This window comes from Gavia stellata, chromosome 12 (genome assembly GCF_030936135.1).
Source record: "Gavia stellata isolate bGavSte3 chromosome 12, bGavSte3.hap2, whole genome shotgun sequence".
NCBI classification, from domain to species: Eukaryota; Metazoa; Chordata; class Aves; order Gaviiformes; family Gaviidae; genus Gavia; species Gavia stellata.
In genome coordinates, this window is record NC_082605.1 from 2,193,732 (window position 1) to 2,208,504 (window position 14,773).

Consider the following 14,773-nt stretch of genomic DNA (forward strand, 5'->3'; position numbering starts at 1 on the left):
CACCATGGAGAAACTACCCTACTACCTTCACAGTTACTACACATGTATTCACCAGCAAGACGCCCGTACGAAGAGAATGAATAATTTAGCACTTTGAAAACAAAACAAAAACCCCAAGAAAGCTCTAGTTCTGGCTCTACTCTAAACATTTATTATTTAGTCTGACTGCCCCCATTCTATTTCCTCCACTTTGATCAACTAATGGCCAAGAAAAGCAATTACCAGCATAAGAAAAATATATCCTTGGTATCTTTGAACTGCCGTGGCAAGTGTAAATGCATTGCTTTCTATGAGAACAGAGGAAATATTTCTTCAGTGGCTAAGATGAAAAATGAGTGGAAAAAAGGTAGGAGGAGGTAGGGGAGAAGCAATTATTTTATTAACTAATTACATCAGTGTTAAAACAAAATGAGCCTGCCTGCAAATCTCTACATTATTGATTCTGAAGAGGAAGCTGTAGTATACAATGGAGATAATGAAGCACCTCGATTTGCATTTGAAAATGGCTAGTCCTGCCTGGACAGGGGAATATAGGGATCGGCAAAATAATCTAGTTATTGTAGTGACGGAGGAAAAACAAAATAAAAAAACCCACTGTCAACTGGCAGGTTTGGGAAAATAGTGACTGCAGGTAACAACTGGTCTCGGACTCTGTTCTTCCAAGTCTTCCAGTGCCAGCACATGAAAGAAAAAAAAGAAATCCCCCCGCCATTCCTTTAGTTTTTGTGACCAACTATTACTATACTACTGCTTCCCATGAATGTCCCCACTTCCATTTCTAGACAATCAGCTATACCACCACTAAAAATCCAGAATAAAGCCAAGCAGGTCTGCAGTCACAACAGGCCCAAAACCAACTCGACTGCTTGAACACCAACTGTGGGTTGGGCCGGACGCTGCCACAGCGGTGCCCACTGCTCTGCCCCAAGCTGTTTCTTACGTTGGCCCATAGCGGAGATGATGCTTAAGGACATAAACTGAACACTCCAATACCCTCTCAAAAAAATTTACATGAAGAACATGTAGGAACAAATATTTACCATTAAACTCTACATTTGGTTTCTTCTACAAAAGCACTCCAAGAAAGGCCAAAACATAATGCCTTAAAAAAAAAAAAAAACAAAAAAAACCACCAGTGGAATTTGCGAAAATATAAATCATCTTTTATTAGTGATTTCCCAGGGCGCCCATTAAACAACACACTCTGAAGCCCCAGAAGTGCGCAAAACAGCTGCCTTCCAAATCTGCAACACTGCGCAGTTTAAAGCCATAGTGTAATTTAGAATAATATTATTCTTCAGATTCTGGACTGGCAGCGCAGTGGTACTGCCAGCGGATTAGTGAGCTGCTAACACTGGTGCAATCTCTAAGGCATTGATGGAAAAGGGTTGATGGAGTTTTGGATGTTTCTCTTTTTGACTTGTGTCCTTTTAAAAGGGAGACAAGTGATGAAACAAAAACCTCCTGGCAACGGGGTAAAAGCAAAACAACCTACAGGAGGCAACTACAGAAGAGGAGAGGCTACAAGTGGAATTCATAAAAAGAAGAGATGAAGATTGTTGCTGGGTTAAAGGTACCAAAGTTACCAAATACCTTCTGACGTCCAGGGATTTCTAGGGACGGGGAAGTTGTGAAGCGGGGCTGATGGGGGCTTTTGCAGTCCTGATCAGGTAAATACCACATGTAAAAAGCAACTCTGCACCACATGCCAAAGGACTTAGACTCTACCCAAGTGACGCGCAGATTACCTGCACAACGTACCCACGGCAGAGATGTGAACATCCACTACCTCCTCCTCTGGATGCTCACCAATCCAAATCACTAAACACGCAAACAAACCCCCCAAAGTCCAACTGCCATCAGCCAAACGCCCCACGCACCGCCTTCATACAGGCTGCAAGACTGACGGAAGGACGTGGGGGGTCGCACAGTGCACAGTCTGGCAGCTGTAATACTGTCTGTTAGCTTTGGAGTGTCCTTCCAAACCGGAGGCCTGGCCTTCACCCTCTTCTGATCACTTGATTTACAAGCTGAAAGATATGTTTTTGAACAATAGTATAGGTACCTATATGGAGTAATCATATTCTTAAATGGCCTTCATCATTATATATGTCAGAGTCTTCCAGATGTGATTCAGACAACATTAGAAGCATCTGTCATACCTGTCTTTGATGCTCTCCCCAGAGGAAAATTAAGTTATGGTTAAAGCTGTGTCTTCACTTCACCTAGCCCATTCACTTCAATGGAGCTCTGCATCAACAGCTGTTGGGAACTGTAGAAAACTCTTTCTTAAGAAAATTAAGTATTTTTCGTAGGAAATCATTATTTTCAAGGTTATTGAGGTTGGGTTTTTTTGTTGGTTGATTGTTTTGAGGGTTTTTTTGGTGCTCCCTGAGATAGCAGAAGATGCCTAGCGGTACATGGCACAGCCCACACCAGCTGCATGTTTGTAACACCCGAGAACACACTCGGCCTCAGCCTCACACCCTCCAGCCACCAGCACCATCTCTGGCGTTTGGTATGGGAGATCCTCGGGTGACAGGGAACAAACAGTCAGTAGGATTTATTCCAGCCTCTAACGTGGTAACAAGAGATATATGACCACAAATACTCTTACAGGGTGAAGTAGAGGGTTTATTTTAGAACTCTCATACTGGATGCAAAGACACATAGAGGTTGTAACTATGTGCATCACAATCGCTTTGCGACCAGTTATCCGTTTGGACAGAGCCCAGAACAGGCTCCAGCTCTTCCAAATCCCAGTCGAGTACTGAAGCCTTTCCGGTTAATGGGAATGCTTGCATCAATAGCTGCTACTTTTGTATAAATGGAGAGTGCAGACTCTTGCCTACGTGAATCGTAGTTCAGAGCAGCATTGTCCAATATAAGGGAAAATACAGGAGAGACTGTCTGCTCTGGAAAAGTTCACGAATATCTGCCTCTCCTGTTACTGACTCCCCCAGCCTGCAAACATAACAAGCGTTACGCTGACTTTGGGAATCCCTAAACTCCACACTTGTGCCCTGCCAGCTCCAGTGATAATCAAGCATGAGTCATTACAGGACCACCTTTTGCTCTCGTCAAGACCACAGCACCTTCATGTCCATTGGCATTGGGTTAAGCATTACAATACATCGATATAGTATTACATACTTGCCCTAAATCTAAATTAGACACATACCCACAATGTAGAGTTCAGTTATTATGACATGTAGCTGGTGACTACACTAATGGCTAAACACAGTCCTTCTACTACTACTCATAGTAGCAATTCTACACTATATTGTATCATTACTCCAGAATTACACTTTTACATTAGTCAACCTGAAACTCTTCTCTGAAGTATTCCGGGTCAATGTGAAAGCTATTTCTCCAAGGTGCAACTAAAAAAATAACAGGATTAACTGTAACAGACCTCTGCAACAGCTAAGATTAACTGGGATTACTCTTATATGAAGAACATCCACAAGAGAAGAAAATGATAATTCTACATTTCAATGGCTGCAGTACCAGCATGGTACAAGCTGCTCCATCTTAGCTACAGGACACTCTCAAAATTTGCAGTGCCAGCAGAGGAAGGCATATTCTCATCTGTCCTGAAATGAGCTTGGGAGCTGGGCTTTACCATCCCAACACTAAAAGCTCAGTGGGCACCTACTCCCTTTTCAAGGGTGCGTGAGCTGTGTCCATTCGATATTCCAGCCACAGTTAGATATGGGAAATGGCCTGTTCAGCCTCCCAGCCACAACAAGGTCTTCTCACTACTACAATCCTTATCCATTGGTCAGAGCATTTGTTTTGTCATCACCAACAAACCCCAAGCTTTTCATCATGGTGTGTTACCCTCAAAAGATCACTTTGTGTTTCAGTCCTGTATCGCTAATTTACATAGTTTATTCAAATGCCAAAAATGGCAATGCTCTGTTTCAGATGTCCTTCATTGAAGATTATCAGTCTTTTTCCTGTACTGAAAGTATTCCACATACATTTTTCTCCTGGCTGTCAATGCTGGGGAGGATCTGTCCTCTTCTATAGTGCATCTGGCTGCAACTAGTAATTCTGTAATCACAGTGAGCCAAAAACCCTCTCTGGGGTGTAGCCCAGGGGAGTCTGTGTTGCCATAAGGCACCCTCATCGACGCAGGGAAAGGCATCTCCACCCTCCTGTTCTCTCAAGGCATTTATGCCTCTATTTTGGATGTATTTTCCTTAAATTGGATCAACTGGTGTTACTAACGTGTTTCATAATTACTTTCTAGAAATGGTGGCACAGAGGAGAGTTTAGTATTCTGCATGTTTGGCTATTATTCCAAAATAAAATTGGATTTGATATCTTTTTTTTTCCCCTCCCCCATTTTTCCCCCCTAAAGAGAGCATTCATCACTTGTTCTGTTGGCAACAATTTGTTAAACTCCGACTCCTTCAGATGACCCTTTCCATAATCAGCGTTTCTCTTCAGGAACTTGGTATCTGAGATCTCTCTGAGATTTGATTTAATGCTTCAGTTATAGACTATTGCCAGTGAAACAGCTCTCCATCAACCCTGGACAGAACTAATTTCCATCTGCCTTCTCATAGGTTTTATGTTGACTAACCTAGCCCTGAATGACTTGTAAGTGCAAGGTATCTCACCTGAGACCAATTCTTCACCTGGAGTGAACCCAGGGTTGCTTTCCCATCGGGCTGGTCTCTGTGCATTAGATCAGACTGCCCTTTTTGCCACAGCAGCTCCCCCAAGCCCTGCATCACCAGTTCAGTTCTTCCAGCCCACCATTACTCCACCCCAAGCTCCAAGCAATTAAAACATCCTGCTGTGAATTTATGCAGTTAGCACAATTCTTGGCTGCCATGCAGAAGACTCACTAATGTACAAAGGATCTCCTCCTATCCCTCCCTTCACAGTGTGTAGTGCACCACAATGGCATCCTCTTCCTCTCCAATCCCAGCTAAAAAAAGAAAATCTACAGCAGATGTTGTAGTTTTTAACCCCACCGTAACAGGAGCCTCAGCTCACGGGAAGCCAATGTCACCATCTTCCCTGAAACCCCCCGGGCTGAGCAAGCCTCTGCATTGGGGTGCAGCTGGAAGAAGCCGTGCTTTGGGAGTTGGACTCGATGACCCTTACGGGTCCCTTCCAACTCAAAATATTCTATGATTCCCACACTGCCAGCAGCAATGAGAAGAGCCCACAGGGCAGCCTCAGGACAAGGAGCAACACCAAGCTGGCCTGCTGCTGCCAGCCAGCTCCTCCAGCAGCACATACCAGGGGACACCGGGCAGGAGCCCTTAAAGGGTGACGCGTATCTAAAGGCCTCCAAAGCTCTGGAATAGTCCTACACATTGACTGCTATTTACAGAGAACATGCAAGAGAAAGAATTGTGTTTTAGAAGACAAAAAGCTCAAGTTTGTGACTTCAGTTTCACATCACTGAAACAAGATATAATTAAATCCTGGTTTTCAATAGCCACTTCAGAATGAATGTCTCTGTGATGCAAAGAACACTGGAAGTGGGAAGATACTTTTTATTTAACCTCAAAAATCTATTTTTACTCCAGAATCCTAGTTCTCCCTGGCTGAAACTTTCTCTTCCCCCTGGCATGGGTGGGAGCAATAGAAAGGTGAAGGGGGAAAAAAAAAAAAGAAAAATGAATGGGGAAGAACAGCCAGGGCCTCTCACAGGAGCTATAGAGAATAGAGAGGGAGTCAAAGAATATGCAACAGATTCCCTGTATCCTGCAAACCAGATGAAAGCAAGTCCTCACCCTGCAAAGGTCTGAGGGGAAGTACTAAACTTACGCACCACAAAGGACACCAATTTTAATCACATACTGAAGACTTTACCCCAGGACCACACAAAAACCCCAATTCAGCACCATAACAGCCTATCACAGTACCAGAGAACTGCAAAATCTTACTTTGTTTATGTTGGTTTATTTTATCATTCTTGTCCTTTGCTTTCCATCTTGTGCACGCAGTCTTCAGCACACTTGCTTCTGGTTGGACTGTGAAGAGCAGTATTTTTCAGAGTGCTACAGCCCCCAAGGCCAGGGGAATAAGCAAAGGTGCAAGAACACAAGTGCTGAAACAGAAAGTGCAGAGGGGAAATGGCCTCTCACCAGGGGCCCAGCTCCACCCAAAAGCTGAGTGCTACCAGGTGTGGAGCATCTGCAAAGCCCTACCAGCTGGGAGACGTGGAGGCAGCCTGTTAGCTTCATAATGCCCCTCTGCCCCCCAGGGCAGCGCACTGTGTGCTCCTGTCCCAGGGAGGCAGGTGGACTTCTGGCTGGCTTTCTCTGGTGAAGCCTGTCTGCAAGGGAGCAGCCTCCTCGAGCAAACCCTCTTAAGGGAAGAGGGGGCTCAGCTTTTCCCCTACTCTCTGAAATACCAATACCTGTACTGATAGAGGTATTTTGAATGCGACTTTTGCAGAAGAGGCTATCTTATGCTCTGATGTTCAAGCTGTTATTGAAATATGTCCCTTTAGTGAGCACGGTGGTGTTGGGTCGATGGTTGGACTTGATGATCTTACAGGTCTTTTCCAACCTTAGTGATTCTGTGTGGATGATCCAAACCATAAAATCCATAAGTTTGAAATCTGCTTCTGTCCTAAGTCACTAGACTGAGGAATAACTGACATATTGGGTAAGAAAAATAAAAGTGAATGAAGCTCTGTTTGTGGGATCTTGGAGCTAATGTCAGAATTCTGGCCCATTACAGTTAACAGCTTACTCTTCTGTGATGGGTGAGCTGTGATGCAGTCCTCCAGTGTGAGGAGATGGAGCAAGGCCCAAGCTGAGCACGCTGATGCCTTTTCTCTACATCAGGCTCGCAGCGGAATGCTAGCACAGAATAGTCAGCACCTGCAGTAACCCACATACATGTATATTTTTTATGTACAAAGAGATTGTAAAATATTTCCTCCCTGTTGCAGAAAGGAAACAATTAAAAATATTGGGTAAAAACATCTTTCTCACCCATCTAACTGCTACTTCAACTATATGTTATGTAAATTCCACTCAAAAGAAAACCTGATGTTTCATTCTGTAATAAACCCATTCAAATTTTCAGCAAACACGCAGATTTTTATTTCTTCTTCCCTCCAATGACACATTTGATCTTCCTCAGTCTCTGGGATGACTGGATCTCCCAAGGAATACAACAGCCAACTACAGAGAGGTCAGATTTCATAGAGGCAGGAGTGAGTAACCTGCAAAGCTAAGCAGAATGTGCATTGTTCAGACAGGTCACATAAAGGCCATTTACCAACTTTGGGAACATACAAATAATCTTTAGTTTTTACACATATGTACTCATATGCCCCAAGTCTGCTGTAATTCTTTATTAGGTTTGCAGCTGTTGTCTTCCTCATGAATTTATCAGCTCGCACAGTTCTTGAGTAGCTGTTCTTAATTCACCTCAACCAGGCAAGTGACTGGGGGGGGGGGGGGGGGGGGGGGGCCCACGAAGAAGTTAAGGGAATAAATAAAAGCTACCTAAGTCACTTGTTAGAATTGGAGAAAGAAAAAATAACAGAAAGAAAAATACGGCTGCTTAAGAAGAGAATGCTGTTTTAAGAAAGTATAAGAGGCCATAAAGGTACAGTCTAGGCCTGAAGTCCTTTCACTGAGACCTCTTTTGTGTATGTGGATACCCACTCTCATTCTCTGTCTTGGCTACCCCGCCAAACAGAGCGGAAGGAGCATTACCAAAGATGGCAACTGGGCCTTCTAGGAGCTAGAGCAGTTGAAAGAGACTAAAATTCCAGTCCAAAGGCATTACAGCCCAGCAAAAGCTCATCCTCGCCAGTCAGTGGGTCTTTGGTGGACGTGTCTGTTCAAGTTCAGTCATGAGCACTGTCCTAAGAAAAAGCAAAGGATGCAGTGCTAACTGTCCGTGTGTTGCAGCTCCTACTAAAACCACCAGGGCAGACACTTTGGGTTGGTAAGAGGTAAAAGATTCCTCTGGTTATTTTGGGAAGAGAAGAATGTGAAATTATCTACTGTAAGCCTTTCCTTTGCTTTGACCTGTTGCACCGAGCAACTATTTCTAACCTTTTTGAAGGCCTACTGGACACAGCGCTGATGAAAACCTTTTTTTATAACATAGCATTTTTCTTATAATAGTATGCAAAGCCTTTCCTAAAACTTTCTTCATCAATTACCTGTCTAGAAAATGAAAAGTCGGTGTTGCAAACTGCCAGATCCTTAATATGATTGACTATGGCTGGTTTTAGTCAGCAAAAGGTCTCCAGGTAACAAATGGCTTGTCCATTTGTTCTCTGACAAGAAAGACTGTCGAGGGTTGAATATCATTTACGCTCAATCAAATACTAATGCTGATGGAAAACTCTGGGTTTCGGTGACTCTTGATGTGCCCCACTGGGGCATGGAGAAATGTATCGCCACTTAACATGCATCCTGCATAATGGATCTGAAAGGCTCGCCTACTCGTTGCTGCGGCTGCCTCTTCATCTTGCCAGGCCTGTAGCTGTAAGATATGCATTAATTGAAATGACAAATTGCATAAACATGTGTTTCACAGTTGGCATTTCCCTGCTAAATGCTTATGAAACTGTTAACTATGCAAAACAAAAGATGGATGGAAGAGCACTTTTACAAAATGATTTTTTATACAAAAAACAAAGAAAAGCTTGATGTGTGCAAACTCACATATATCCCATATTTTACAGCTGGGGAATAGCAATAATTTTTCCCTGGTAATGGGTCTTTATGATTTCAGATACAGAAAGATCTGCACTTTATTATCGATAAGAGAGTTCAAATTAAAGAATTGAACCTGAAGTGGTAGAAATTGGCCTTGGGATATAGCGAATACAGAACATCTCCCCTCTCACCATAGAGATGGTATTTACAAGATTTTAAGATGCAGTTCAAACAATACAATATAATAAAATTGTTGATTATGGCATAAAAAGCCATAAGATTTGATTTCTCCTTTTTTCTTTTGGTGTGCACACACTGGTCAAAATAAGATCAACTGTAGAAAAGAACAGATCATTATTTTGCTAAGAACGTTTGGACTAGATGATCCTTGAGGTCCCTTCAACCTGATATTCTGTGATTCTGTGATTATTGAACTGCAGTGTAGTAAACATCACTATATTATAGCTATGTTTTTCCTTTAAAACATTTTGCAGAATAATTATAGCTGGAACAAAGGAAGCTCAGAAAGTTTCAACACTGGAGCTTTTTTGGGAGGAAAAAAAAAAGAACCCAGCCATAGAGAAGTTCTGATACTCATTTCTAAATTCTAACAAATACTTCGATTATACTATGCTTTGCCACATCTGGCCTTCAACTTTGGACCTCATCCAGTTTCCTGTAGAACTAGAGGAAATCTAGCTCAAAACTTTGGTTGTGCTATTTTCTAAATGGCATAATACAAACCACCAATTTAACTAGCATTTTCCGCTGTGTCATTTAGTAGCACAACTGAAGTAATTTTCCTGAAGAAGAGAAGCAACTCCTCTTTTGCTTTATTTAAAATTGAAAATGATTCCTCAGTGGCACACCCAAGCTTTACAATAAGAAGCAGTCATTGATTATTTCATTATTTCCATGTTTCCTCTTGGACATTCCTTTAAGAAGTATAAAGCATCTAACCTGCACGTATAGTTACCTAAATAGAATGAGTCTGTATAGAGAGGAATCCCAGCACCTATGAAGACAATTACTAAAAATGGCAATGTGAGCTTTTGCCCTAAAGCATGACATTCTCTTAAGGCCTTGGTCTTGCAAATATTTCACATACGAGTCGTCCTACTAAAGCAAGACTCATTCATAGGCTTTTTCACTGGTGGAGTTTTCTTTTATTAATATATATTTTTAGGCAACATATTATGAAAGTTGGAAGGAGGAAAATAAACCGGTAATATGAGGTGAGCTAACCATCAGTGTACACGTACGGCCTTTGACACAGCATCTCAACACAAAGAAACCTCAGTGAAGTCAGTGGCTAAGCCAAACCATAAGTTTGTGTAATAAAGAGAAATTGCTCAAGGTTTTTTCCCTTAGTGGCAAAAACCAATGCTCCCAAGTGAACATCTTTCCTCTCTAGTGCAATACCCTGCAGATGTGACTAAACCTAAAAATAATTTCTAAGAAAAGGTTCCAGCATCTAACACAATGTATGTACTGCCTTTTTTACCCTTCCTTCGTTCATTGTCAAACGATGATGTAAAGAATTGCATAAGAAAACAACAAAAAAAAAAAGATAAAAATTAACTTAATTTACACAACCAATAAAAAAAAGTTTAAAGCAATGATAGAAAAATAATATCAAGGCTAGATACATTAAATGCCAGTTCAACAGTATTAAGCTTTGGTAGAACAGTTAAAGAGCATAGCACCAATAAAATCCAATGTCAATACATGCTTCAGTACGCATGAGCTGTGATGAAAATGTAAATTTTGGCAAGAAAAGTAGTGTATGTTCCCTGACGCCACAGTTTCATTTCAACATCTAACAAAAAGTCTTTAGGCTCTTTCACTTGTCGCTGAAGATAGACAATGCCTGTGTATGAGTTCAGCCTTCGAGTGCTGAAGTAGTTTTCTTCATTTCCCTTGTTGATAGTAAGGATTATGTTGTCTCCAGCATAGGCAGGCGATGGTCCAATACGGAAAATATGAGCTGGGACCACGATATTGGTTTGGAAGTTCAGCTGGTAATAGGTAATACGCACTGGGGTATTTTGGCAGTCCAGGTAATTAAAACAACTGATCCGTTCACACCTCCTAAGAAATGAGAAATAAAGCACGTTCAGTGTCCATGTAATAGCAGGTAAAAATATATATATTTCAGAGTATTGCAGAAGTATTAGACAAACTTCAGCTGTGTAATTACCAGCTGATGTTCTGCTTTTACAGTGCCCATAAAGCATTTGTAAATGATATAATTGTCAGTGTACAACAGTGTAAGAAAAAGATCATGGACATGGGGAGCTGTGTTGGGAAGCTCCACAATGAGGAAAGAGCCAGAGTCATGTTGCAAGCAGCACAGAGCTTGGAAGAGGAGCCTGTGATTCGCCACTGATGGCACAAGCCTGGGACAGTGCTCCAAGAAAACAAGAACAAAACCACTTAAAAAGGTAGCTAAAACAGGGGAATGGGAAACAAGCTCCCCAACTTGCAAAGCTGCTCAATTCTGTAAGGCAGGAAAAGTATTTTTTAAGTCATAAGCAACTAAAGATGGCTTCCCAAAGCACTGGCAGCCACTGAGGCAGGGTAGGGAGATTTTGGGGGTCCCGAGCCTCAGCTGCTGAGGAGCTGGGAGCTGTGGGGGTATGCCATTCCCAGAACCCTGCAGCCTGGCAAGCTTATTATCCTGCTCCCCTTCAATGTTTCAACACTCTCGGAGGAACTGCAACCTGAATATTAAACAGGGAGCCCCAAAACCACTGTAAAAGTGGTGCACTGACCAGCCCGGCAGCTACTGCAATGATATAAGCAGCACAGAAGACCTTACTCTTTTAAAACTTAGTTATAAACAGAGCCCTTTTAGAGCTGCAGCAAGTAGAGCTACAAGCTCTGATGACTGCTGTTACAGCAGCAGCTGGAGGGCAAATGGGGGGTTTAGGGCTTGGAAGCAGGAAGAGGCAAAAAAGGACAGAAACTCTATATGGGGAAAATCTATGTGCTCCAGGTACCGAAGCATCTTCTTAGAGCTCTGAGCGCTTACACCCACCCACAAACTAGAGCACTACGTAACGCCTGCAGCCACTGGACTGGGCTGCTCACTTTGTTGCAGTGGCGGTACTTACATGTCAGATACTTTTCTGTAGTTGGAAGGGCACTCGAAGGACAGGCAGCGGAAGCCGCCCTGGATGTTATAGCAAGTCTCTGCAGCTGAACAGTTATGGGTTCCTATTGAACATTCATCAATATCTAACGAGAAGAAACACAAGGAAAAAGACATGCTAAGTTCAAAAATAACAAGTAACCACGATTTATGGGCTATAATATGCTTATGAGACTGTGTGCATGAGAAACAAGAGGAGTCTGTGGGTTTGGCTCTGCAAGCTGAGGGCTCTTGTCTTCACCGCTCAGTTGCCATGTGTTACCTCTTCAGTACCCGTGCCTGCAGACCAGGACTGCAAGAACACCGGAGGAAACACCTGGGGTGTGAAATGCACATTCAGGTGAGGTGGGTCAGGTTCATCTCTGTGCACACACACTTGCTGGCATTTGGAGTGACAGGGTAAATCATGTTGATTCCAATTCTGCTAAAATTCATTACTTCGGTGGAAAAAAATTTCTTTCCTTGACATTATCACTTAGTAAGAGATGACAGTACCACTCAGCAGTGTGTGCAATAAACAAGGGAGCCCACTCTTCCCTACAAGCAGCTTATGATCCTTTTCACGCTGTTTGATAGTCCCTCCCCTCCTTGGCAGAGACTGTGGCCAGTCGCAGCCACCCAGTGCCCGGCCAGGGCTGGCCTTCTACCGCAGGGGAAGTTTGTTTCTTTCTTTCTGTACTTTGCAAACATTTGCACACTCCTGTGAACCTAGCTATTCTCTTTCCAAACACATCTGATGCAACCCAGGGTTTCACTTCCAGTGGAGAATAAACACGAGAAGGAAAAAAAGTTGCCAAAACTCAAGATCCTCCTGCCTTGCCACTTTCCACTGCAATGAAACCAAACATTTGAGGTTCAAAACAAACATGAACATCTAGATAGAATCGCCTGTGTTGTCATATTCTCCCTCGCTCCTGTGTCAGAGGTGTGTTGTAAGTAATATTATAAACTAGGCTGAAAGGAAACAGTATAAAGTAACCAGATAGAGGTAGTTTAAGGCAGTGGAACCCTAAACTTCTCAAGACCAGCCAACCTGTCCATCCCCAGACCCGTTGTGTAAGCTTTCCACAGCTGTTCTGACTGAAGATAGTTTTTAAAATAGTTTCCTGAAAGTGATGGGCCAATTTTGACAGCTTTCCAGATCACTGATACTCCCTGAACCACAGTTTCGTGCCTAGAGCTAGCCTGTGTCACGTGCAGTGGGGAAGCATCTAACTGGTTTCAAAGAGCAGAGCATGTGCACGGACTTGTGTGTGGTGTAGACTCTGCATGCAAGCATTGGAGGTACAAGGGACAGTCCTTGATGAAAGGTGGCTGCTGCTATAAATCCCTCATACACTGCACAAGACGCGTGTGATCGCAACGGCTCCTTCTTCATGGACAAGGCTGTAAAATGTCCGCATATCCCAAGCAAACGAACATTCCCCCATTACCTAGCCTGCAGAGAGGCCTTCCCCTCCCCAGAGCGAACACACATAATGCAGGGAGGGACACCCTATGTCTGCCTACACATTAGCCATTCACAGTGACAAAAGCTGTCCCTCGGGAATAAACAAATCCCATCAGAATATAACCAACCTGTGTTAAAAGCCAACAAGACCTTCTCACTGATTTTTTGAGAAATAAGAAAGCTGAGCTATTCCAGGAGAAGAATTTATCTATGAATGAAAGTTTGTCTGGATTAAAGCAGGGGGCAAATACAAAGCAAAGTATCCACTGCTGTACAGCTGCGTGATCCAGGAGATGTAAGCTTCACCAGACTGACTATTATGAAATATGGGACCTGAAGAACGACACTTTAGAACAAGACACGCATTTTTGAAAATAGAAGTTAAATAAAAGTATCTCCCTGTAATGAGAAGTAACGTTGCAGAAGACAAAAAAAGAACATTTAAAGCTCAGAGACACTTTATGGCCTAGAGCATAAACATGGTTACCTAAATAATACATATGCACAAGCCCAAGCCATGGACCTTAAAATGCTGAAAACCAGATGCAATAACAAGGATCCAGCTTGAGCAGAAAATATTGGCAAAGATCTCACAGTCACATTGTGTACTCCCAAATGTCTAGACAACGCACGGAGGCTTTAAAATGAAATAAATGCTAACAGACAAACCACGTGGACTGTGTAGGGCTCTGCAGTTCTGCCAATTGTCACAGAGGAGAGACTCTTAGAGGAAAACTATAACCTCCCACTCCCTCCATTCCCCTGGGATGAGAACTGATCTCATACACTGAACTGACTGGTTTAAAAGTCTTGCAAAGAAAAGTATACAATAGGAAGTAGGAGAGAATCAAAGTAAATTAAATCCCTTGCTGATTCTCAGAAGTGCCCCTAGGTGAAAAGAAAATTTCTTCCATATTGCAATCATTGTCGGGAAAGCACTCACTTCACCAGTTTGGCTGTGCTGCAAAATACCACAGGCAGTTTCTCCAAAAAGATCCATATGTTGAGATGCTATTACCTGAGATACAACTCATCTGTTTGAAGTAAAGGGTACACAGAACTTACCACCAGTAACTCTTAAGAACCTGTCAGATGATAAGCAACTGGGGCCTGATATTCAGGTGGCGGAAACCAATATAATCTTGAGTTTAGTCCAGCTGACATCAATTCAGACTGTTTCTCCAACCATGTTTTCAGAGAGACCTCAATATATAAGCCTGCCCAAACTTGTAACTACACACTTGCAGAGCTCAAAAAAACCAGGCATGTACTCAGGGGTTACTTCCAGCGCCTGACTAAATGCCAGCTTACCCAGCCGCGCACAGAGCTGCCGCACATGCAGGAGGTTTTGCAAGTAGACCAATTTCACCCTCTAAGGAGGGTGCATGTACCAGGTGGCATAGGTACTTCGAAAAGTTTTTCCAGGTGTTACTGTATAGCTCACTTAGCAGGGCTAGGCTATATAATAGGAACCCTCTCCACACAGAGTGAGCGTGTGGGGAGGAT

At 42.8% G+C, this 14,773-nt stretch overlaps 1 protein-coding gene across 1 annotated transcript in view; it reads right to left on the reverse strand.

The window, feature by feature from the left end:
- Nucleotides 1-9,743: 9,743 nt before the first annotated feature.
- FBLN2 (fibulin 2) overlaps nucleotides 9,744-14,773 on the reverse strand; it is a 78,636-nt gene continuing 73,606 nt past the window's right edge. The window contains exons 16-17 of the mRNA XM_059823038.1: nucleotides 11,780-11,903; nucleotides 9,744-10,754 (exon numbers count right to left, since the gene is read on the reverse strand). Of these exons, the coding sequence (XP_059679021.1) occupies nucleotides 10,397-10,754; nucleotides 11,780-11,903 (482 nt within the window). The 3' untranslated portion in view covers nucleotides 9,744-10,396. The remainder of the gene's footprint in view (nucleotides 10,755-11,779; nucleotides 11,904-14,773) is intronic.